Here is a 25,791-nt window from a genome sequence, read left to right as displayed (position 1 = left end):
CAACCGTGCCACCACTTTAAGATCAATAGGCCAGTGCAAATAAACCATACTCATGAACCCTGAACTCTAACCCTAACCCAACCCTAACCCTAACCCTAACCCTAACCCTAACCCTAACCCTAACCCTAACCCTAACCCTAACAGCCTCCTCTGAAGAAGCAACAACCACTGCGAAACGTCAGGGATTTTAAAACCACTCTACGGTACGTCACCTTAGACTCTTTTTATCTTTTATCTTTTATCTCTTGTTTTAAAGCAGCTTTTTGCTTTTTAACTATTGAGATTGTTTGTTTTTAATTATTTAAAAGTTAGAATTTTTGATCATCCTGGGGGGCTTCTGCCCGAGGCCTTGTCTTCCTCCAAAAAACACAGTTTTATATCGCAAAAAGGACCTCCTCTCCTCCTTTTTTGCTTTTGAGATGGAGATTACTTGCTCCTCTCAAAAACTTTTTTGAGATCTCCTCCCCCCCTTTTTTTAAGAAACTGTGACAGGGGACTATATCTGGACCCATGCTTTTTGGTGCATTTTTTCTGTGGGTTAAACACTTTTAATAACATTCTGGAGACCTCCCGGACAAACTCTATCTCGCACTGGGACGAGCACACCGGAGCTCCTCTTTTTTGTATCAGTGTCCCCACCAGGCACCAGGGCACCAGAGGCCAAAGACCATCTCGCTGGAGCACAGCTGGTAAAACCTCACCGAACAATCCAGCACCCCAGCTCGGCAAAGGACGGCCAGGAGCAGATCAACCAGACCACTGTTGGACCTCCATGAGACCTTCACCGACGCTGCCAGGGTAAGAACCCCCACCAGTGATTATCAAAATATGTTTTTTAACAGAGCTAAGACCGTAGCGTCGAGTGGCCAAGGGCTCAGACCACAGCTCATGCACACAACACTACCACCACTGATGTCAATTAACACGCATTCAACACCACAAAACAAATACAACATTACACCCAGGACCACATACACAGACACAACACCCACCCACATACTCAATCATGCACCTGACCCGGAAACTCGAGCCGCAGCCAAAAAACTATTCCGTTTAATTCAGGCCATACACCATAAACATACAACCGATCACTCACTTGCAACTAACACCTTTCCACCAGGAATGATGAGGCAGGTCAACAGACTATCAGAATTCATCAAACCAGCCACACCCTCTGACACCACACGACACAAAATACAAAACAATACAACACACTGGATGAAAACAAACATGACTATATTACAAGAACCCTACGCCAACACCATACATACTCTCAGCCAGACAACACATAACACTACAGCACTACAGATAGCCATTGGTTGGGCTAGAAGGAGATACGGGCAACGCTTCAGGCCAGACACAATTACAGCCACCGAACATGCATTGAACAGACACACACAACACCGCAACATGATTAACAAACAAAAACCTCTTTCCACACACAAGAGCAGGTTGGGGAGTTCCCTCTCCACCATCCCGGAATTATCCGACGAGGACGAATTTCCACCACTGCCAGCCTCCAGTAAGTTCCCACTGACATCCCAGCCACACAGGACTCGACAATATCGTACACCCCTCCTCCCCACCCCTACCCAACCCCGGACAGTACCTGCCATGGACACTCAACAACCACAATCTTCTCGACGTACTCAATATGGCCCACACCCGACTTTCAGACACAAGACTTTCCCCCTCCCCCAAACCAGGACCCCATTACACCAACACACATTATTTGATCCGCCTATGCCAAGACCACAAAATAACACACCACTGGACTTACTACCCCCCCAGCCCATATTCAAGAAGAGCCCTCTACAGCCACAGAGGGCTCACCCACAACAGACTTCCCCCAGTCACACCAAGGAGCCTAGACAAGCCCTTGCAGACTCAAACATCTCCACCCCCTCTCTATTAAGGGTCAAAAAGGTCTCCTGGGGACCCAAACCGGTCCCCCAGGAGACAGGAATGATAACAGCCGACCCCCAACTCTCCCCTGTTCTACAAAAATTGACCAGATCAAACACCTCAGCCACACTACCATCCCCAAACATCCCAGACTTACAAACCACCAGCGTGGAACCAAGACCTAACAGACAGACGCAGAAGACAGAGGCCCAGATCCACCGGTTACCAGACACTCACAACGCAGTATCACCAGTATCACCTATCATTCAGAACAACTCTGATGCATGTTCTTTGATTCATGACACCATTTCCTCTCCCCCTTCCTCTCCCCTAGGTGTTGCCGGTGCCCGGACTGGCACAATGGGAGAACCAGGAGCCCTGGTCGTATTAACAGGAGGATCACTAAACATGATGAGCGGCTTAATAAAGGCTAATGTAGCCAACCACACCGTATCTGAGACCTCCTCTCAACAACTTCGCCCAGGAACTCCACCTCCCGGTTGTGCCACTCCGGACTCCGGCACACCTTCACCCCCCGACGACAGCCCCTCAGGACCCTGTTCCGCCTCCTCTCCATTCAGTCCTCTGCAGTCCAACTCCACCGCAGCAGGTAAATTCAAACCCACATATCACATTTCTAGACCCAACAGGAAAATCCAGGACTGGTTTATCAAAGTCCGCAAACCAGTCCTGGTACTGGGGGATTCTAACATAAACCGAATCCCCCCTTACAACCACCCCACAATACAGCTAGACAGTTACCCGGGGGCCAATATGTACCACTTTCTCAAACTTTGTGAGAAAGCCATTCCCAGCCAAGAAGTGAAAATTCTAATCCTCTCAGTCGGTATCAATAATAAAGATCAGGACCCCAGGCAGACTTCTTGCAAACAATTAAAATCATTATACAAACAGGCCCAACTTGCCTTCCCCATTGCCGACATTTACTTTCCCATTATTAATTTTTCCGCTAATCTCACTATTAAACAACAGCACAACCTTAAATACATTAACAATACTATAGCCACTTACTTCCCATTTTTAGCTGAAATCCCCCACGACACTTTTTTTACAGAAAAGGACAATATACACTGGAAACCTGCTACTGCTACACACATTTTTGAATACTGGCTACAACAATTAAATTTACAAATACATCCAAACCCAAGCCGGGCTTAAACACAGTCCCACCCAACACAGACCCTAACACAACGCCCCTAACTGACCCCGCACCTGACTTGGGGTGGAGCTCTACATCAAACATTCTCAACCTATCCACACTATTCACCCCAACCATAGAACAAATCCAGTTATTGGAAAGGGGTCTTTCATTCATTCCACGCCCAACAAACTTTGACTGGGAGGAACTTCATAGGGACCTGCATCAGTACAATAGACGCCTAAAAATCATCAGCCACTTTTTCGACAAACCTCAACACATACAGATACCCTTCACCAACAAATCCAGCTGGGAACCTACCATAGAACAATCACACAAAAATACCATAACCCTGTTGCAAAAGAACAAACAGGCCCTGCGTTATTACCGGCCCGCTGGGGACGTTGCGGACAACCTTTCGGGGCCGGAACGCAGGGCCTTAGATCAACTCATCAAAAATCCCAATATAATAATAAAACCGGCAGATAAAGGATCAAAGATAGTTATAATGGACAGACAACAATATTTACTGGAGGCAAACAGATTATTATCAAACACCACACACTACAAACTCATTCAATCGGATTTACAAAACCAAACTCAACCACTTCTCCGTAATATTATTCAAAACTTATATGACAAAAAAATCATCACCCATAAGCAAAAACATTACCTATTTGGCCCCGATCACCCCCGCCCTAGACTCTTCTATCTACTCCCCAAAATACACAAAGAACCACAAACCTGGACCATACCCTATGAAGTTCCCCCCGGTAGACCAATAGTTTCCGATTGCAACAGCACTTCTTATCACATTTCTGAATATATAGAACATTTTCTTGGACCCCTTTCCAACAAACATCCGGCATACATTAAAGACACGTATCATTTCTTAGATCTCATCCGACCCATGGTTGTTCCAAATCACTCATTTTTATTTACAATAGACATAGACAGTTTATACACCAATATTAATACCAACATAGGAATCAAAGCAATAACATCCATCTTTAATAGTTATCCTGACACCAATAGACCGGACAAACAAATCATTGAGCTTCTTAACATCTGCCTCAATAACAACGATTTTACTTTCAATAACAAACATTATCTCCAAATTCATGGAACAGCCATGGGCCAAAGGTATGCTCCATCGTACGCAAACATCTATATGAGCGAGTGGGAACGTGAGGCATTGGCCAAATGCACCCTTCAACCACTTCTCTACCTCCGATTTTTAGACGACATATTTGGAATCTGGCATCATGACATCACTTTATTTTCCGACTTCATTAACACACTCAATAACCATCACCCATCTATCAAAGTAAAATATATCATAGACCCGGCTCAAGTTAATTTTCTGGATACAACGGTTTTTTTTGAACATCCCCCTAATTCGGCTTTCACCAAATTACTCACCAAAGTATATTTCAAAACTACGGACACACATGCACTCCTCCATAAAAAAAGCTATCACCCGAAGCACACGTTTAAAGGCATAATAAAATCACAAATCATCCGTTTTTATAGATTATCTTCTACATCCATAGACCTACATATATCCATTTCACTCCTTTTCTCCGCACTCAGACACAGGGGCTATTCAAAACGGTTCCTCCGCCACATCAAAAATAGCACTTTGGCCTCTCTCGCTCTCACTCGCTCCAACAACCCAGACGCTCCACCCCAGTCTCCGGTCTCGGAGGGACCCCCAACCACAGGGCCCCCAACAATAAAATCCACCTATCTCCCTAGTTTAAACCCTAACCATACTAACCCTACTAACTCTAACCTAGGCCCCAATCCTAATCCTAACCCAACCCAGAACCCTAACCCTAACCCTAACCTAGGCCCCAATCCTAACCCTAACCCTAACCCTAACCCTAACCCTATTAACCCTACTAACCCTAACCCTAACCCTAACTCAACCCAGAACCTAAACCCTAATCCTAACCCTAACCCTAACCTAGGCCCTAACCCTAACCCTAACCCCAACCCTCTCTCCGGGACCACAACCAATCATCCTCCCAATAACCCTGAAATCAAACCCATATTAATTCCATTCATATCTACATTCTCTCATCAAACAACCAGACTCCATAACCTCATTAAACAAAACTTCTCCCATACCAAAACAATACATCCGGCCTTCCATAACCACCAGACAATTTCCGCATATAGAAAAAATCAAAGTCTCCATAGCCTTCTTATCAAATCCAAATATACAGACAATAGACCCCCCATTCAAATACAATATAATACACATTACAAAAATAGAAAATTCATATCCAACCCCCACAGCACAACAGCATTTCCGACACTCGGCACATTCTCCCTTAATACTAGTAACGTAATATACATTATCACATGCACCACCTGCCATAAACATTATATAGGAGAGACTAAACATTCAGTACTTACACGCCTCAAGCAACATATGTATAACATTGGGGAAGGCAAATTAACCACCCACCTGGTAAAACATTTCCAGCAACACCCCACCAATAAACTAATAATCTCAGGTTTGGAGAGCAACGACCAATGGACTGTTGGGCAGAGAAAGAGGGCAGAAAAATTATGGATCCATAAAATGAACACCATTGTGCCTACGGGCCTGAATGATGACACCATCCAGTTGCGACAGGCCCGTAGAGTATCCTGACCTGCCCCTTTCTCTGCCCCATGGTCCTGACTGTTGTGCTCTGCCTGGGGATTGAACCCTGGTCCCCGGGATGGTGGAGCTGTACTCTACCAACCTGACTATCACCACACTATCAAATTTCCAACCGGTTTGAACGAAATAGGTCAGTAGGCCAGTGCCACAAAAATCAAACCCCTGAATCCTAAACCCCAACCCTAACCCAAACCTAACCCTAACCCTAACCCTAACCCTAACCCTAACCCTAACCCAAACCTAACCCTAACCCTAACCCTAACCCTAACCCATTTAATTCTACTTATCTGGATTTAATCCTTACCCTAACCATTCAACCCTAACCCTAACCTAACCACTTAACCCCAGCCCTAAACCTAACCTAATACCTGAAAACCTAACCCTATACCTATACCTAACCCTAACCACTCAACCCTACGCCTAAACCTAACCACTTAACCCTAGGGTTTGATCAACCTCAGCGGGGCCATCCTTGGGAGAGGGTGTCTGGTGGTAATGGCCGAAACACCCAATGACCCTGAGGTGCACTACTGATGATGTGTCACCTTTTATATAGATTTAGAAAAACAGAAAATGACCAAAAATAGTCCAAATTGATTTTTACAAAACAATACAAAAAAAAGAAAAACATTAAATCAAAACAAATCCTTAAAACTTCAATGCAGGACAAGAACAAAAAAGAAAACCAAAGCCTACCAAATAAAAAATTACTTTTGTTAAAAAAAACAAACTAACCTAACTTACAAAAAACGAATAAAATAGGGATTAAATTAAAACTACAGTTTAAAACCAAATTCGACCACTCGACCCCTTGCCTAAACCTAACCCCGCCCACTTTTGAGATTCGCTCGTTCGACCCCTTCCCAAGGTCCTAGAAGCTCGGGGATGGTACCAATCGATCCGCAGTACCCCGTTTGGTAGAGACAGACGCCCTTTCCAAGTCTCTACGACCTTCACAACAAAAGTTATTCAAGAATATCTCCTCAGCAGGCTATGCTAATGAGGGTGCCTAATTACAATCCCGTTTCTCTCAAATATCTCGGCATAGAAGACACCAAAACTCAAAATTAGAGGATATTCACCATCCCAACAGAGAATTCTCCTCAGAAATATCATTTGATCACATCAAATTCAAAATCCTAAATTCAGGAAAAACCATGACCAAGGTGAACTCACACACAATACAAGTTCCCCACAGATCAAACAGCAGCTCATTAGCCACAAATCATGATTGAGAAATCCAAAATCAGTCGCTTGGGCCATGCGGTGTATGGGGCACAGGAGCTCTTCTGGGGGCCCAATCATGGGGGGCCAAGGAGGCAGTGGTCTGGACACACATCAGGATGCCCCTCCTCATTCAACAACTGAAAGGTAAGAATGCAGGTAAGATCGACACAAATTCCACCAGAAATCAGAAATTCCCAACTAGCCCCTCCCACTTTTGGGGATTTGGGCGTTCGACCCCTTCCGAAGGTCGTAGAAGCTCGAAAATGGAACCAATCGATGCGCAATACCCCACTTGCTGGAAACAAATGCCCTCTCCCAGTCTCTACGACCTTCACAAAAAAAGTTATTCAAGAATATCTCCTCGGGTTTTCGCCCATTTGCTACTTCGACCCCTTCCGAAGGTCAGGGTTAGGTCGGGGATGGCACCAATCGTTCCGCAGGACCCACATTACTTCAATAGAAACCACTTTCCAAGTCTCTACGACCTTCAGAAAAAAAGTTATTCAAGAATATCTCCTTCTCCAATGTGCTTTTATCCCTAACCCTAACCCTTAATGTAATGTAATGTAATGTAATGTAAAATAAGAGGGCAGATCTCGATTCACATCTGTATTCACTCCAGTATGTGACAATCCTGACTTTCCCCCTGGACTAATGGACAATAACTTTCTGATTTGGGAAAATAAAAGAATATCTACTTTACACAAACTATTGGAAGGCTCTACCATGATGTCTTTTAGTCAGTTGAAAACGAAATATGATGTTCCAAAACAGGATTTCTTTCGATATTTGCAAGTGAGAGATTTTGTCACGAAGGATACCTCAATCCTTCAGTGTCAGGATATCTCACGCCTAGAGAGGCAGCTCTTTTTGCAAAAATTTGGCAGTTCTATTAGCCTATTCTATAATATCCTTAAGGAGTATAACATCACCAACACCTCCTGTCTGAAGGGCTTATGGGAAAGACAACTTAATGTTAGGATAACAGATAATGACTGGAATGATGCTTGGAAAAGTTCTAAAATACTGAATATCTGTAACCGAGTGAGAGCTATGCAACTGAGGCTCGTACACAGGGTTCATATCTCTCCCTCTCAGCGTCATAAATACAACCCTAATACATCTCCACTGTGCCCCAAGTGTAAGATAGAATCTGGTGGTCTGACACATTGTTTGTGGGATTGTATAAAAATACAGCATTTTTGGCAGCTCACAGGGCAGGAAATTAATAAGATTCTGTCTATTAACAGTAATAATAACCCTTTCTACCTGCTACTTGGTATATCTGACATGTCCATCACTGACAAATTTAAAAGAAGACTTTATCAGACACTTACTTTTTGTGCTAGAAAGTGTATTCTTTTGAATTGGATCACAGATTACATTACATTACATGTCATTTAGCTGACGCTTTTATCCAAAGCGACTTACATTTTTTTTTTTAGAACACTCATCATTTTATGAGGGGCCATCTAGGGGTTCAGTATCTTGCCAAGGACACTTAGGCATGCAGATGGGATAGAGTGGGATTCGAACCGGCAACCTTCTTGTTGCAGAGCACCCGCTCTATCCCCTAGGCCACGCTCTCCCCAGATAAAGCTCCATCTAAGGCTCAGTGGCAAAGGGTTGTATTTGAATATGTTGTGTTGGACCATTTGACATGTAAACTTCACAGCAATGATGATGCCTTTCGTAAATCATGGGAACCCTTTCTGTCATATGTTGGTCTGAATGTTTCCACCATTCTCACAAGAGGGTTTGTATCATAGATCAGAATGCTCTGCCTCAAAAGAGGCACTCTGTTTTACCATTTAATTGATTTACTCCTGTGTACTTTTATTTTACTTATCTGTTTTTAATTTGTTCTTACTTGTATAGGACGTGACCCCTGAATCTTCTGCCTGTACTGATTTGAATATGTGTGTGAGCCAAATGTTTGTCTTATTTTTGTTTTGTTTTGTGTTGTATTACCTGTTTGAAAACTAATAAACATATATATATTAAAAAAAAAGAATATCTCCTCCGATTTTTTTGCATTGTTCGTTCAACCCCTTCCGAGGGTCGTAGAAGCTCGGGGCGACTGAAGGCTCTAGATCCCATGCTAGTCACTCTTATTGTTTTCATTTTCACCCGTCCGTCAGAGCTTGAACATGATGGTTACATAACTGTTCCTCGTCTCTCTCTCCCCCCCTCCATTTCTCACTGCTCACGACCGGTCAAGTCACGTCACCCACATTGAGTTGGATTCTTTCTTCCGGTCCGTTTTTTATCTTGCAATGGAAATTGTCATTTGTGGTAGTGATGTTGTATGAGCAGACGTGTATGTGGAAGATTGACCAGATTGTACATCTAAAAGTGAAACTTTAGCTTTACAATCTATTTCTCAGAGACAATTACTTTATGGTGTCTCTTTGCAAATCGTTGGGATCTCACATCTGGGGTCTTCCACAGAGACATGAAGGCAGGATAGTGGGTTGTGTTCTCCTAATGTCTAAGACATCAGTAGAACACAACTCTCATCTCTGTTCTCTCATTTCATATCAAATCAAAGTTTATTGTCAAATGCACCAATGACCAGAGGTGGGACCAAGTCATTTTTTTGCAAGTCCCAAGTAAGTCTCAAGTCTTTGCCCTCAAGTCCCGAGTCAAGTCCCAAGTCAAGTACAAGTCCTGCAGTTTGAGTTTCGAGTCTTTTCGAGTCCTTTTGATCACTGATTAATAATATATTTACACAGATCATGTATGCTTTTAAAATCTGTATTTATTTATTAAAACACGTGCAATTGAAATTGCAGGAAAAAAATTGTGCCAACATTGCATTTCCCTATTGCACTATTAACCAGTCATTTTTAACATTTAACTCATATTTTGCAAGAATATTCTATATTTTAAACCACTCCTACAGAATGAACACATTTGAAAAACAAGTGCAACTGTAATTATTTGAACAAAAGTGCTAACATTGTATTTTGCATTTTAACTAGTTCCACAGCAGTTTCTGTCCTGTCCTGTGTTGATCTCATCTCATTTATCTCACCTCATATTGTCTGTGTGTGTGTGTACATGTGAGAAACATAACAAATACTTGAACATAATAATGAACAGGGTTGTGCTTTTTATATGTCAGGGCCCTTTGCTGCATTGCATTTGCAAAAGACCAAATTGGCCAAAGGTCTGTCAGTCATTTGTGCACGATGGGGACGTAGTATGATTCCACCAAGTGCCGCTGCGAGCCATTTTGGTGCCCTAAGCATAACTCCTCTATGATTACGTTAAATAATCATCAATAATAGTCAATGTTCTTTAACTTTTTTTGAGCAATTTAATACATCTCTTGTTCTGCCTTTTTTGTGATATACATGGCTAAAAGGTACCTAATATTTCTATACTGAAATAATATCAGCATTATAATTATAAGCTAATTTATTTAATGACGTTATTGTTGAGGGTTGATTTGTATTTCCGGTTTTAAGTGGGTTGTTGTTAGTGACTCTTATTTTGAAAGGGGGTTTTAAAGGAAGTGGGTGCTGTGATGAGTGAAGTTGTAAAATGAACGGAGAATAAACGGGTGTGCTGTCACGAGCGCATGACCTGCTCTCGTGTCCTTTGTCGGCTGAAGCCGGACTTATGATACAACCAAACGCTCGGCTACATAATTATTATAACTATGATAATTTTTCAGTTGCTTTTTTTTGGTGCCCCCTCAGGATTTGGTGCCCGACGCACAGCGCGTAGTGCGCGTTTTGGGAGCGGCGGCGCTGCACACACACACAGACGCACACAAACACGATGAAAGATTCAGAGCGTTCCTTAATAACATACTTTTTAATATTTGTGTTTTGGGGACAGGAGCAAGTCTTATCAAGTCAAAAGGCTCAAATCCAAGTAAAGTCACGAGTCATTGATGTTGAAGTCCAAGTCGAGTCGCAAGTCTCTTTACATTTTGTCAAGTCGAGTCTAAAGTCATCAAATTCATGACTCGAGTCCACACCTCTGCCAATGACAGCGTCATCGGAGCAGTGAAATTCTTATGACATGGCAGGCAAACATCTACGCACTAGGCGACTTTACAAAATGAACAAACATAACATTGTAACATATAACACAGTCAAGTGAATATTAAATTAAGTAATATGAATATATGTATAACATATAACAGTCAAATTAAAGTCAAAGTTAAATGAAGCAGCAGTTTACAGGGTGAAGGAGTGGGGAATATTAAATAAAATAATATGAATATATGTATAACATATAACATAGTCAAATAAATTCAAATGAACTAACAGTTTTCAGGGTGAAGAAGTGGGGAATATTAAATAAGATAAGTATATGTGAAGTAAGTATTTGTATGATTCGGGAAGCAGAATGTACATGGTGACTATTCAGAGGATAGAAAAAAAAACATTTTATCTAACATAACATATAACATCACATCATAACATATAATGTATTCAAGTGAAGCAGTAGTTTACAGGGTGAATGGAATATTAAATTAAATAATATGAATATGAATATATGTATACATATAACATAGTCAAGTCAAAGTCAAATGAAGTAGCAGTTTACAGGGTGAAGGACTGGGTAATATTAAATTAAATAATATGAATATAGGTATTACATAGGCAGATAAAAGTCCAAATGAAGCAGCAGTTTACAGGGTGAAGAAGTGGGGAATATTAAATAAAATGAATATATGTGTAGTAAGTGTATTTGTATGAGTGTGGGAGCAGAATGTCCATGGTGACTGTTAAGGGGGTCAGTGTTGATTGTTCAGAAGCTTGATGACCTGGGGGGGGGGGGGGGTAGAAGCTGTTTGTGAGTCTGGTAGTCCGTGCTCGATGCTCCGGTAACGCTGTGAGAAGTCCACAGCTGGCTGTGGTCCTTGATGATCTTCAGTGCTTTTCTCAGACATCTTGTGTTGTAGGTGAGTTGCACTGAAGGGAGATGGCAGCCGGTGATGCTCCGCTGTCTTCACCAGCCTCTGCAGGGCCTTGTGATCAGCAGCGGAGCAGCTACCAAACCAGGCAGTAGTGCAGCTTGAGAGGATGCTCTCAATGGTGCACCTGTAGAAGTTTGTTAATGTTTTTGCAGCCATGCCAAACTTCTTGAGTCTCCTCAGGAAGTATAAACGCTTTTGTGAAGTTTTGACCACAGATTCCGCATTTATACATGTCATCCAGCTGATGTGTACTGTCAGTCCATCTGCAGATGCTGGATTAAATTTACAGAGAGACAATTGTTTGACTTTGTCTCTAGAGACTTGCAAGTGGGCTCCGTCACACATTAATTATGTTTCGAAATAAAACAGAGGGACAAACTCTAGTTTAAAAGTTTTTAATTTTAGAACCTTTTTACAAACTGATTAAAACATTTGGTTAAATGTGTTCATTTAGAAAACAGTCAAGGCAATGATCCTAAATTAAAATCAATCCTGAAGTAGAGAAAACAAAAACAAAATAACACATATGCACAACCAACAACACCACCTGATGTTTATTTCTTTCCTGTCAGAACATCTGTTGTTCCTCTTCCTGTTGTGTATGTTGTCATCATCATGTAGTGACTGATATGTGCGTTGTCAAGTTAATTGTGTCATGTTGTGTGTCTGTTGTGTGCTGCATCTGTTGTTGTCAGTGGTTGCAGATGTCTCCATGGATCTTGAACCATCGATGGACTGAAATATTTTTCCACCGACGCACCTGAAGACTGAAAACACAAACCACCAAATCAGTCGTTGATCATTTCACTGAAGTGAACGCAGGATGATTAATTTGTGGAATTAAAGAATTCATTTTTAACACATTAATGCATGCATAGGATGAGCCACTCTGTCATTTATATGTTTACATCAGTTTGTTCACTGTCAGTTTTTCATATTAAATTGTTTAACTTTCTTTAATCTCCTTGTATCAGAATCAACGTGCACATCCTCTTTAACAGTTAACAGTTAACCCTTACATCCACTGACCCAGGACCAGCTGAGCACCGCTTCACCAGGTTAGTTAACCCACTGCAGCTCTTAAACTCACCTGGAACTTCTGAGCTGAACCGGGACTGAAGGACTGTGGCCGCCGGAAACCGTCGCCTCTGCTCCGCATCTGTCCTGGGAAGCACCGGGATCCGCTGCCGAACCCCCCGGGAGGACCGTCCCAGTATCCTCGACCGGAACCCGGAGAGTATACCGGGGAACCCGGGGAGTAAGCGCCACAGCCCCGGGGGGATGCTCCTCGATGTCCGGAGCCTCCGTACGGGGAGCGAGCTCCGGGGAAACCCCAGCTGGAGCCGGGGGAGGGGAACCTTCCAGCCGGCCGCGGAGCTCCTGGACTCCGCTGAGGTCTGAACGGGCCACGGTTCATTTTTTGAGGCGGAAAAAGAACCGGAGATTCGGAAGAGAAGGGGAACCGCCAAGGAAACAAACCGGAACCGGAAGTAAATACGCTCTCCTCCTTGTCGCTGCAGCGACACCCAGCGGCCTCTTTTTCTTCTTCAGGTGTTTATTGGCTGTTCTGGAGGGTGGATCAGTAGGTTGGCAGTAAACAAACGATCATATATAAAAAGAAACTACAAGAACCTTAAATTACATTCTTTCCTTAAATCCTGTTGATCTTAAATAGTTGTCTTAATAGTGATTATGTATATTTTGCATTTCGTCATTGAATTACGATTTTAATTCTTTTCTTTATTCTTTACATTCTAATAGTACATGAGTGACAGTTTGTCTATTTTATGAAGTGTGTCGTCTAATCCTGTATGACTCAGACAGGTAATGACTTTCTCTCTTCTGCTCCTCTCAACAGTGCATACATGTCTTCCTGTGTTGTTTAAATCCCAGTATTCTTGCCATGTTTTGTGAGTGTATTCTTTAATGATTGTTTTTATTTCTGCTTTGCTTAGTGGTACCTGATTGTCGATTGCCATTCGTTTTAATGACGGTTTGCGTTTTTTTCATTTTCTCCCCTCTAGGCGAGCTAAAATTATATATCTGTAAAATTTACACATTTCCAATTAATTCAGGATGTTTTCTAGCAATGGAAATGATCAGAATGTCTTCAGGACGAAGGGCAGTGAAAATATGATTGTTTTTAAAAAGTGGTCTTGTGTCCCACTTCACCCCAGCTACAGGGTAAAGTGGTCCACTTACTTTTTCCACTTTAAAACTACCATAATAACACATGTTGTAATAGTTAAAATCCCGACAGCTAGATTGACAACCACTAATATCGGACTAGTAACAGAATCATGGGGATTGGCAGGACAGGGATATTGTTTTTCTCTGCATATTCAAATCCTAGTTCACGTCACACTTAACTGGAGCAAGGCCATGGAACTGGTCAGCTAGTTGTTTCCAGTCTTTGGCTCCTCCTCCATCTCATCTGTGAATATTCTCTTTACCTCAGCTACTGCACCCCAGGCTTCTGATTTTACTTTCCCCCTCTCTTTTTCTTTATGAATCTTTTGAGGGTTGTCTTGTCAATATTTCAATCCCTTCCAGCTTTTCTTAAGGACTTCTTTCCTTCATGACCTCAGCGGCTGCACTCTCCATCTCTGTGAGGGGTGTTTGGCCCCAGGTTGTCTTCCTGGTGTAGTTTGTTGGCATGATGGCTTTTCTACAATGTTTATGACATTTAAAAATAAAACGTATGTATTTTAATATAACACTAAAATATGTTTTACACTAAACTTAACTTGTGCTTCATGGTGGGGTAAAGTGGGACAGTGTGTGGGACAGTGTCCCACTTTACCCCGAAGCCACAATTTTAGAAAAACAACATCTCTTATCAATTCAGGCTAATCTTCAGCTAGCATCAATCACATGGTTTTATATGTTGGAAGTTCATCAACATGTATGATATAAGTTTTTCTACCTGATTCAATTTGTTTTGACACAACAGTTGATTAAGTTCAAAGCAAGAAAATTTACTTTTACATGTAAAAAACACATTTTTGTGAAAAAACATACTTTCCACAGCACCAGCACCAACTTCTCCTTCATGGCCAGAGGGGAATGGGAGGGGCTTTAAAGCATAATGGTCACATGACCACAAATGTATTCCGTTGCCTAGATACAGGGGGTCTCACATTACCCCGCTCTCCCCTACTCCAAATTTCAGCCCCTAACCGAGAGTGCTGCATCATCTGCAATGAGTGATTTCCCTATGCTTTGCTCAATAATCATTAAATTAAAGTTTATTGGACTACATACACTACCTTGTGGGGTTCCATTTTGTACTGCATATTTGTCGGAATAATCTGTGCCCACTCTAACTTCTATTGTTCTTCCAAATAGGAAATTTGACACCCAGTTGAACAATTTACCCTTCATGCCTAATTCATGAATTTTGATAAGGTGCTCCTCTTTCCATAGCATATCATATGCTCTTTCAAAATCTAGCAACACAGCAATAACCATTTCTTTATTACTTTGGGATTTTTTGATTACTGATTGTAGACATAAAACAGAGTCCATTGTAGTCCTTTCCTAAATCCACTTGGATATCTTGATATTAAGTTTTTGCTCTCTGGGTGATGTGTTAACCTCTTCATAACCATCCGTTCCATAGTTTTATTTGGACTATTACTGACTGCTTCCAACTTTTTGGGATTTGCCCTGTATCCAATATCTTATTAAATAATCTTAACACTGCTTCAAGTGTGCCATCATTCATATTATCTAACATCCTGGAACATACTTCATCTTTCCCTGGGCATGCTTGTTGTGCATTAGAAATGGCTCACTTCAATTCAAAATTACTGAAAGGTAAATCCAAGTCTTCCTCTGTTCCAGCCCTTTTATGTACTGTTGGTATTCCCAATATGACTCCTCTTACAAGTTGTTTTTCTTCCTGCAGTGAACACTGCACTTTTCTGTCTTAGTCAATCTTATAGCTTTACCTTGTTGTGTACATGACACCGTCAATGCACTATTTCTCAATATCCTGGCCCCTTTAATCTCATTCAGCAGTTTATTTAGAGATTTAGTAAATTGACCTGGGTTCCACTCACCACACGACGTTCCCTCTTGAGACTGTTTGATATCACTTTATATTCTTCTCGCCGTCTTGCTGCTTCTTTTACACTATTATCCTAATCGCTTCCACTTTCACTGACGATTTCGTTAAATTTATTTTAACGTTGTGGTCGACTATAGGACCTTTGGTCTTCGGCACTACACTAAACATCATCACTCCTGCCATCGATTTCAATTTCCATCTCACCTCCTGATCCGTCACTTCCTTCTGCCATCTCCTGACCATTCACAGCCCAGTTGTGGCCTCCGTCCACTCCTCCTGCGCACCTCTAATTGGCAGGCCAGCCTCTTCTTCTTCTTTTTCTTCATATCCTTCTTCTTCTTCTTCTTCTTGTTCTTCATCTTCTTTTTTGGTTAATGGCAGGTGGCCCCTCCTCTGAGCCACATTCACACAGTTATTGATGATATTAAATCCATTACTCTGTTTAATCCTGTGAGTCCTGATCTTAACCTTCATATGACTGTTTGCTCTCTGATGCTGTAAAGTATGTTTCATTCCTCCAACTTTTAGCTTTATTTGATATAGATGATCCTTTACCTCTGGGTCATTTTTTCCATTCAGTCATGATGTTGCTCCTAATGACTGCCTATCTCCATAACTCTCTACTGGTTTGAAGTAGGTGAATCTACCATTTCATTGCCCTTGATTCCCAGTGAGCTGGGATCCACATAAACCTGACTTCAGTTTAATTTCATCTGAACAGTGTCTCGTAGATTTCATACAGAATATCTGCTCTTCTGTCGGAGGAGGGTTAGTGGTTAGGGTGGGTAATGACACCAATGCTGCCCAGCAGTCTCTTCTGCTAACACGTTGTTTTATATTGTGAGTCAGAACTTGCCTTGTAACGTATCAGTGTGTCCGCTGAGGGCCGCTGTTTATTAAGACAGAGAGTTCACACACACACACACACACACAGACAGTGATGAACATGTGAACTATTCCTCTTCCTGATGACGTCGCTCTGAATACAATCTGAAACTAATGATGGAGATTATAAAGTTGAACACATATATTATATTATTTTAAATCATTTTCTGTCACTTTTTCTTTAAAAATTTAAATATTTTCATATGAATGAACATTTAGTCTTTCTGTGTGATGATGTCACGTCACTGACACAGATGAGTAGTTGGTCGTCCTGACGACTGAACTGTGGGTGTGATGAAGAGTCACAGTTTGTGGTGGAGGTGGTGTCGAGGTGATCAGGCCTTCCCTCAGCACTGACGTGTCTGCTTGCAAAAAATAGATCCTTCTCTCTGATTCATATGAAAACTCCTCTCATCACGTTTCTCTTCACACCAGCGCATCCGTCACACAAACTAAAACACTACTTCTTCAGTGACGAGATGAAGGGAACCACAAACACACATTAACATTTATCAATACTTTTATTTTATCAACGTCACTTCACTCATTTTGTCTGATTTATATATTTTTTTATTTAAAATTAATTTAAAAGATGATACGAAAGAGATTAAACTGATATTAAAACTGAGGGGACAATGGGGACATCAGAAGAGGTGGAGGGAGGATTGTCCTGCGTTCAATCAATCAATCAATCAATCAGTCACATTCTATTTGTATATTCTAATATTCCCAGTTTGTCTCATAGATGTTAACAAGAAGCAAATTCCTGTTCTTAACTCAACAAGAGTCAAACTACAGAGAAACTTTATGAGTAGTGAATAAAGCTCAGAGAGTCACATGTGAGGATCCTAGGAAACAGTTTGTAACTTCAAGCTTAAAGGGTTTATACATAAAGTCTGATGGAGATGAAGGAGCAGATGAACTGAGGAGTTCCCCTCACTGATGGTAGAAGATGTGAGGAGACATGTTGTGTATCCAGAAGTCTTGTTGTGATCATGGACCATAGATCAGGATCCACCACCATGATCTATGGTCCATGATCACAGTCTGTGATCCACATCAGGATCCAGTTGGACACAGTCACATTGTTCTGCACAGGTTCTACTTAGTGTTTGAAAGGGGACGGTGAGATGAGGAGTATCAGCTGCAACCTGAAACGTCACCACTAGATGTCATTACATTCTACACACTGAACCTTTAATGTGAGAAAAAAGAAAAATTAAAAGAGTGTCACGTGACCTCGACCTTCTAGACCTGCAGCAGCAGAACTGAGATCTAAGACAAACCTGGACCAGCTCCAACTACAACTTTATCCTAAAGGACGGTTTGAATCTCCAACGTACAGAGGGAGTCGGCCTCCAGAACTGAGGCTGAGATGATTCCACAGGAGAGGAGCTTGATGCTGAAGCTCCTCCTGCTTCTCCTCCTCCTCCTCCTCCTCCTCCTCCTCCTCCTCCTCTAGAGACTTTAAGGACAACAGCCTGAATTCTGGGAGCTCAGGGCTCTAGTGGTGATAAGGCACGATGAGCTCTTTAAGGTTTGAAGCTGACATATTATTAATGAAGGACAGGAGGAGGATTTTAGATTCTCAATGTAACAGGAAGTCAGTGTAGTGAAGCTAACACAGGAGACATGTGGTCTCTGTCCCTGGTTGTCTTCAGGACACGTGCTGCAGCATTGAGGACAAACTGCAGAGTCTTTAACGACTTCCTGCTGGAGCCTGATAATAAGGAATTACAATAATCACGTCTGGATGGAACAAAGACCTGGACTCGTTCTTCTGAGTCTTTTTGAGACCTGATGTTTGAGATGTTACGTAAGAGGAAGAAGTTGGTCCTAGAAATGTGTTATAAATGAGATCAAAGGACAAATCAGGATTAAAGATAACAGCAATGTCCTCAAGCATAGCTCCATCACTAGATAATGTGTCTCTGAGGTGTTTAGGGCCAAGTTATCTTTATCTGAGTTTAATAAGAGAAGGTTTTTATGTCCTTGAGACGTGAACTTCAGTTAATTGATGACACTGCTTTGTTTTTATTGATACTGTTACCACCTGGCTCAAGGCTGGCAACAAAAAGGGAGATCACACACAGATCTGTCAATCAAAAGTAATTTATTCACCTGCACTCTCACTTCCTATTCATTAACTAGTGAGGTGTGTAAGTATGAAGGGCATCAGTTGTCTCAGAAGTGTGTGGATGAGTGAGAATGTCGTGTGATGCGTGTTTGTTAGTGCAGCAAACCAAACAAAGGATCAAGGTTGATTGATCGCTGCTAGTTTTTAAGGACTGTGGTTCATCCTGATGATAATGACAGATTGATTGTGTTCAGTAACAAACTCTCAATTAGGGGCAGAATTTCTTTCAGTAATTTTGTAGGAATGGTATCTAAGATACAGGTTGTTGGTTTAGAACCTGAGATTAATTTGGTAAACTGATCACAGGTGATCAGAGAGAAGCTGTCTAAGTAATGGGTAGGATTCTCAGCCGTTTCTGAGATCTCTGTTGGGAGGGTATTAGTGCCAATTGAGGGTAGGAGATGGTTGATTTTATTTCTAATAATTAAGGTTTTATCCTTAAAAAAGATCATAAAGATATCGCTCTACAGGGATGGAGGAATACTGGGTTCGGTGTAGGTGTGACTCTCTGTCAGCTGCAGAACTGAAAGGAAATTTAATTTTTCATTTTCTTCTATTAATGTGGAAAGTATGCAGCTCTTGCTTTGTGGAGGGTTCGGGTCAAAGTGGGGCACAGAGCTGCTGTGTGAGGCAGCCATATGCAGTGGTGCTCCAAAATGAATGAACTGCTCGAGATTAAAGTGAGATCACAACTAAGTTTAAATTCATCCTTTTTTCGACAGTAAACTATACTTTAGCTTTACATAAACAGCAAAGTAAACACTCTCTACATATCTTATGATATAAATGTATTAAAAAGAATGCAGAGTGTAAATGAAGTTGGATGTTGTATGCACAGTGGTCCTCCTTTCCTAACCCCTTACAGCCTCTCTTTAACATCTTCCTTCGACCTTGTGACATTTTCTGCCAACCATCCTCTCATTTGGTCCAAACCGGCCCCTCCCACTGGCTCCTGATCATCGGCCCCTGACGCCCGGCTTCTTTACACATTGTCACACTGTTCTGGGGAAGGTTGGAATGGACCACCAGCCTTCACCTTATGGACAACCAACTCTACCTCCTGAACGCAGCTAACTCTAACCCTAGCCCACCTGAAATTCAAATCAACTTTCACTGATAATGATTTCATATAACAATTAGTCTTGATAGCATGCCAGACAGGATAAAGAGTTAACCTTCAACCACAATGCCACCTATTGGCAAAAGGAAACAAATACTTTAACACTTTCATGTCCTCCTCCAAGGACATTGACCAAATCAGAACAGCCTGAAGAGCTTGTTGATGCCTTCCTGTGAATTTTGCAGGTTTTCACAAAGAAGCGTGGCAAATTGAGATCGCTGTGCATGAAGATTTAAAGTATTGTAAAAAGGACCCCACATATTCAGATCTTCACCAAGCGTCACACATCTGATGAGAGTCTTGCCCCGAAGACGTCCACTGACTGGCTCATTTTGAATCACAATCATAGTGCCACCTGCTGGCAAGAGGAAGTTATAGGCTGTATTTATTTAAATGTTACCTGTAGTAGGTAATTCTCATGTTACTCAGATTCACGTGAATCTTCAGATGTTGAGGATCAAACCATGTGGTTTCCTCACCAATGCTAATTTACATTGACATCATTCATATCATTACATCATCAGATTGTTCAGTTATTTCCCATTTGATGAAATGAAAAAATATTGACTGTTAAAACATTTTGATTCTACCAGGCTTAATGTTTTTAAATGTTTATTTACCACAAGGCCCACATCACCACAGAAGAACAACAGGGTCATACAAAGAAAGAGTTATACGATTTGATAATTCAGTTGTTTTTTTAAATCTGGAAGAAACGATAAAAACGGACAGTTATTTTAAAAATTATAATAATAATTCATCGTATTTATATAGCATTTTTCAAAGCTCTCAAAGTTGCTGATTAATGATGAACTGAGTCACACACTTTAACTGATCCCACTCATTACCTTACTCACACGTGTTTACCAACTCAGACTTGTGACTAACACTCGTTAGCAGACTAACACACATTAAATGACTCACACTTGTTAACGGACTTACATTCATTAAACAACTAACACACATTATCTGATTCACAGTCGTAAAATGGAATCACACTCGTTTACTTTCTCACATTTCTTAACCGACACACTCGTTCACTGACTGACGTTTTTGTTTATATTTCAGAAAAATGTATCTTCTTCATCTTCAGCATCATCTGTCTTTGGCTCTCGTCTTAACCTTCTCACTTCGTAGCTGATACAACATTTGAAGGAATCTCTACTTTTCAAAAATAATAATTATAATAATAATAACAATAATATTTAAGAGTTATGTTTGGCTCCAACAGCTGGTTTAACAACATTTCTTCAAGTAACAGTAGAGATTTTTTTAGACAAGTTGAAGCAGTCATCAATTCATCATCAACAAAAAGAATTCCCTCACATTTTCTATGACAATATAAAACATGAAAAACATCGGACAAACCAAGTATGAAGACAGGACACATTTGTTGCATAATATTTTCGGGTTGTTCCAATGTGGAAAACAGTTTCTCATAATAAGAAAAACAATGTCATCACTAAACATAAATAGTTTTTTTAACAATCTTTTATGTGAAAGTGCTGATGTGATGTGTTTGTCTTCAGAGTGTTTCTAACGTCATGTTTACGAGCAGCCGCACTCGTCCACGATCATGTTCTGAATGTCCTTCTTGATGATTTTCTGCTCCTCGCTGTAGTAAAGCATGGACATGGCGCGCAGCCTCATTGGCACGCAGCAGGACTTGATATTTTGAAACGGACCAAAGCCTCTCATGCGATAATGATTGATGACCGTTGAGTGGAAGGAGAGCGAGGAGCTGCTGAGGCTCACCATGTGGTTCGGACAGTCGCCTTCACAGTAGTTGGCATGATAACCTGATGGAGCAATAATCCAGTCGTTCCAGCCAATGTCTTTAAAGTTCACAAAGAACTGTCTTTTACAGCAAACACGTATTTTTCCATCACACTCCAGACTTCGTTTGACTCGTCGCTGCGTGGCCTCCTCCTGGGCTCGGAGAGCCACCATGAGGAACGGTCGATGAGACTGGTCTCGACCTCCTGCTCGCTCGCTGTTGGCAGGCATCAGGACAGGTGAGACTCCAGCCTCGACACACAGCGGACAGGAAACCCTCAGGCTGAGGGAGCGGCTGCCGCCATCCAACAGGCTCTGAACGATGTGAGGGATGGAGAGAGTGTGCCAGCCGCTACGACGGGTGTCCACCATCTTCTCTGAAACACACTCCTGCTCCGTGTCTTTGTCGTGGTCATGCTGTAGCAGCCGCAGCAACACTTTGCGCTTCACTCGGTTTCCCTTTGACATTTTCAGAAAGATCCAGACATTGGCCTGCTCCGCCACCGCTGAGCCACTGCCCTCCTTCGAGATGTCAAAGGTCATCATGTTCTGAGAGTCACCTGCACCAGACAACACAGTTAGCCTGGTAACATATTAGCAGGAATTAACTTTATTCATCAGCATGAGGCTCTTTATTCATGACTATGAACATTAAAGTTAATGTGTAAAATCAAAGACATGATCTAAATGGTTAGTGCTGCATTAGTTTAGGGTTGAACTGGTTTCTACGTGTCCCTACACTGTGAAAACTTTTCAATGAAACAGTTGTTGAAATATTCACTTGACCTCTTAGCTCAGTCAGACTTACGGAGAACAAAACTGGGTTTAAGTTTGAAATAGGGATGCACCGATACGGAAATGCTTGGCCGATACCGATGTTTATTTATTTTGATTTGGTTGTTATTCAAAATAATTAAATCATTATTTAAAAAGCACTATTTAAATTATTTCAGCCCGATATCACTCTTATCTTTCAATGAGCACAAATTCAATCAGATCATGAACGGCCAGAGTCGCCGCGGCCCACCGCCGTACCCGGTCCCCTCCGACGGACACCACCCCGCGGTCCAAGAGAAAGAAAGCCCCCGCACCAGCGACGCCGCGAGGCGCCACCGGACGAGGACCTCCCCCCCCAAAAACCTTGAGGCGGGCCGCACACCGAGCCTCCGGCGGCGTGGAGCGGAGGGCGACTGCTCCCCCAGCCGCGGCACATGCTCAGTGGTTTTACCACAAATACCAATGACATTGGGGAAAGTGAAGTTTATTACCGATGCGCCGAAGTCAGTCAACGAGTTGAATATCAGCCGCTACCGATTGGTGCACCACTAGTTTGAAACAATCCAACTCTGATCTTCTCTTGAATTAAACAACATTTATCAACATCAATGACCTTTGACCCTCTGTCTGAGCTTCCTTTCATTTGACTGAACAAAGAAAATGTCATTAACAATAGTGCAGTGAACTGGGCTGCTGCCTCTAAATATACTCTAATACTCATGAGCTGAGACACTAAAAAAAGAAGAGGCCTGATTTCAGGGAACAAGGACACTAGTATCCCCCCCCCCCCCCCCCCCACCCCTGCGTTTAATTACCGAGGCCCAGATTCATCTGAATGAAATTATTCACGGCCTCAGACCACGCGGTATTCGAACCCCCCCCCCCCGCCTCGTTACTGTCGGCAAAGCTTTTAATTAAAGAACTTTTCAGAACAGACAACTATTTATAGCACGAAGCTTTTATGTACATTTATGTAAGCAAACCAGTGACAGGACAGTGATTGGTCACGACTTGTTCACATTCACAATAACATGAGAAGATTAAAAGCTGTTCCACTAAACTTCAGCTAATGATAATCATTAAAATGTGCACCAGATGTGTTCAGGTCTGAACAGATGAAAGAAAGAATGAAAAGAGAGAAGCACAGGCTCTGTCTCACAAACCTTATATTACCCTAAGAACCTTTATGACGGATTAGAAGATGCCACCTTCAGTATCAAAAAAATCTATTGAATTAGATTCAAGCATTCCCCCCCCACCCCCACCCCCAACACATTTGAACTCTGAACAGTAACAAGATGTAACAGTCATAGATTTAACTGCAGAAGAAAGGTACAAAAGATAAAACCATTATTGATCAATTTTGATTCATGAAATACAGTAAACAATCTGTGTGATCACAAACTTATTCCTTGTGATTATTAATCCCTCAGCAAACATTTCTACAAAATACTCTCACATTTCTTTGTATAGTTTTTGTGCTGTACATTGTGTATACAGCTTGTTACCAGCAGTCTATGGTGCGGGGGGAGTTAGAACCGTTTGTGTTCACCCTGGTTTATCTGTAGTGAAGCATGAACCAGATTTAGTTTTCTCGCACAGATTTGATGGATTCTTTGTATTGTTGACAGGTGTCTTATGTTTGAATGGATTATTGAGCAGCTTTTATTATTTTCATGCATTACTTGTTGACTATTTCCGAGGTCTGTTCAGTATCAACACAATTTTCAGGCCCAAGTTCGACTGTTTTACTGTTTCTTCTGTTTCTACTGACTCAGATTTACAGGTTCACTGGCTGTCAATCAATTTTGTCAATGACTTGAAGTTCATCCCCCAAAAAATGTTAGCAGGTGAAGGTCAACAGACAGAATGAATAGTAAATAACTAACTGTAAACCTGTTCCGCTGTACTGGTGTGATTTGAAAGATGACCTGAAGGTTTATGATTGGCTGTCAGACTCACCGGGCTCTGCGAAAATGATGATTTCCGATGGAGGTTCAGGTGGTGTTGGAGCCCCAGGTGCCCAGCCCTCCTCCTGGATCTCAATGCTGCCGTCTTTGGTCACATGGCCCACGTGCAGCTTCTTGATGGCGTTGAGCAGCGCGACACGAGGGACCGGCTGCGTAAGGTTGGGTCGGGTGCTCAGGTGCAGCATGTTGAGAATGTGACGCTTCACCGCCTTCACCACGTCACTCTCTCCTCCTGATGAAGAGATGTTCCTCTTCGTTAGAGACAAAGAGCAGGACGGACAGTCACTGGAGGACACCAAATCCACCTCAGGAGCCGGAGAGACCGCCGGAGAGGAATCCACAAGGAAGATGACAGCCACAAAGAAGAACAGAGAAGACATGACAGGCTCTGACTCAGAGTCAGTGGAAACAGCAGACTGAATGTCCGTCCCTGCTAAAGAGACTCACTGAATCCCTTAGATCGAATCCTCAGTGACTCAGCGGAGTCCAATATCAGTTGAATCAGTCAAGTCTCTGATGATTTAAAAAGTGGAAACAAAGAACAGAAACAGAGTTCTGCAAGAAACTGTTAAAGACCTTAAACTGTAAATGAGTCTCAGGTTCTGGTTCTGGTCCTCAGTCAGCTCCTGATTAGTTGATTGTTGCAGATCTGTTCCTAAATCTAGTTCTCTGAGCTTCTGTCGTTTCTATCTTGTCCTGGTGGTTCTAGTCCTTGGGGTTGTGGTAAAGGTGGTTCTGGTCCTGGTCTCAGACTGGTTCGCTATGGTCCTGGTGTCCGGTGCGAGGTCACTCTTTCCCTCTCTCTGCTAAGTTACTGTAATTATACCTCTCAGTCTGTTTAATCCCACCCTCTGTCCACAGAGGTATTTCCCTATGAGTCACACACACACACACACACACACACACACACACACACACACAGTGAGTAAACTGTTTGCGGTGTTTCCTCCTGAATGAACATCACGACAGAAGAGGAGGGAGAAGAGTGTCCCTGATTCTCATACCACACACACATACACACACCCCCACAGACACACAAACACACACTGCTGACTCAACTCAGTGTCATCATCACCTCACGTGGAGCAGAAACTGTGAATTAATTTTTAGACTGAACCAAGATTTTCTGTTAAAAACAGTGAACAGA

The 25,791-nt window shown here is 42.0% G+C and overlaps 2 protein-coding genes and 1 long non-coding RNA gene across 4 annotated transcripts; 1 reads left to right on the top strand and 2 right to left on the bottom strand.

Annotated features, from left to right (window-relative positions):
- The first annotated feature begins 386 nt into the window (after positions 1-386).
- LOC133967859 (uncharacterized) lies at positions 387-2,370 on the top strand. Of its 2 annotated transcripts, none has more exons than XR_009924072.1 (3): positions 387-798; positions 1,452-1,522; positions 2,240-2,370. It is a non-coding gene; the product is annotated as an uncharacterized LOC133967859 (long non-coding RNA). The 2 variants fall into 2 exon arrangements; XR_009924071.1 differs by having other exon boundaries at positions 1,447-1,522.
- Positions 2,371-12,286: 9,916 nt separating this feature from the next.
- mplkip (M-phase specific PLK1 interacting protein) lies at positions 12,287-13,406 on the bottom strand. Its single transcript, XM_062405369.1, has 2 exons — positions 12,998-13,406; positions 12,287-12,674 (listed from the first exon to the last, which is right to left on the bottom strand). The coding sequence occupies exons 1-2, from the start codon at positions 13,322-13,324 to the stop codon at positions 12,561-12,563; spliced, it is 441 nt and encodes a 146-aa protein (XP_062261353.1). The 5' UTR covers positions 13,325-13,406; the 3' UTR covers positions 12,287-12,560.
- A 7,352-nt stretch (positions 13,407-20,758) lies between these two features.
- Positions 20,759-25,416, bottom strand: inhbab (inhibin subunit beta Ab). Its single transcript, XM_062404767.1, has 2 exons — positions 24,637-25,416; positions 20,759-22,457 (listed from the first exon to the last, which is right to left on the bottom strand). The coding sequence occupies exons 1-2, from the start codon at positions 25,022-25,024 to the stop codon at positions 21,670-21,672; spliced, it is 1,176 nt and encodes a 391-aa protein (XP_062260751.1). The 5' UTR covers positions 25,025-25,416; the 3' UTR covers positions 20,759-21,669.
- Between the last annotated feature and the right edge of the window lie 375 nt (positions 25,417-25,791).

Source organism: Platichthys flesus, chromosome 14, assembly GCF_949316205.1.
Source record: "Platichthys flesus chromosome 14, fPlaFle2.1, whole genome shotgun sequence".
Classification (NCBI taxonomy): Eukaryota; Metazoa; Chordata; class Actinopteri; order Pleuronectiformes; family Pleuronectidae; genus Platichthys; species Platichthys flesus.
The sequence above is the reverse complement of the archived record's forward strand: the minus strand, read 5'-3'. Positions and strand labels throughout refer to the sequence as shown.

What these genes read in the sequence shown, in the direction of transcription:
- mplkip (XM_062405369.1), bottom strand. Translation starts at nt 13,324, where the DNA reads ATGAACCGTGGCCCGTTCAGACCTCAGCGGAGTCCAGGAGCTCCGCGG. An exon ending in GTTCAGCTCAGAAGTTCCAG is followed by an intron (nt 12,675 to 12,997) that starts GTGAGTTTAAGA and finishes TTGTGTTTTCAG; the next exon opens with TCTTCAGGTGCGTCGGTGGA.
- inhbab (XM_062404767.1), bottom strand. Translation starts at nt 25,024, where the DNA reads ATGTCTTCTCTGTTCTTCTTTGTGGCTGTCATCTTCCTTGTGGATTCC. An exon ending in CATCATTTTCGCAGAGCCCG is followed by an intron (nt 22,458 to 24,636) that starts GTGAGTCTGACA and finishes TGTCTGGTGCAG; the next exon opens with GTGACTCTCAGAACATGATG.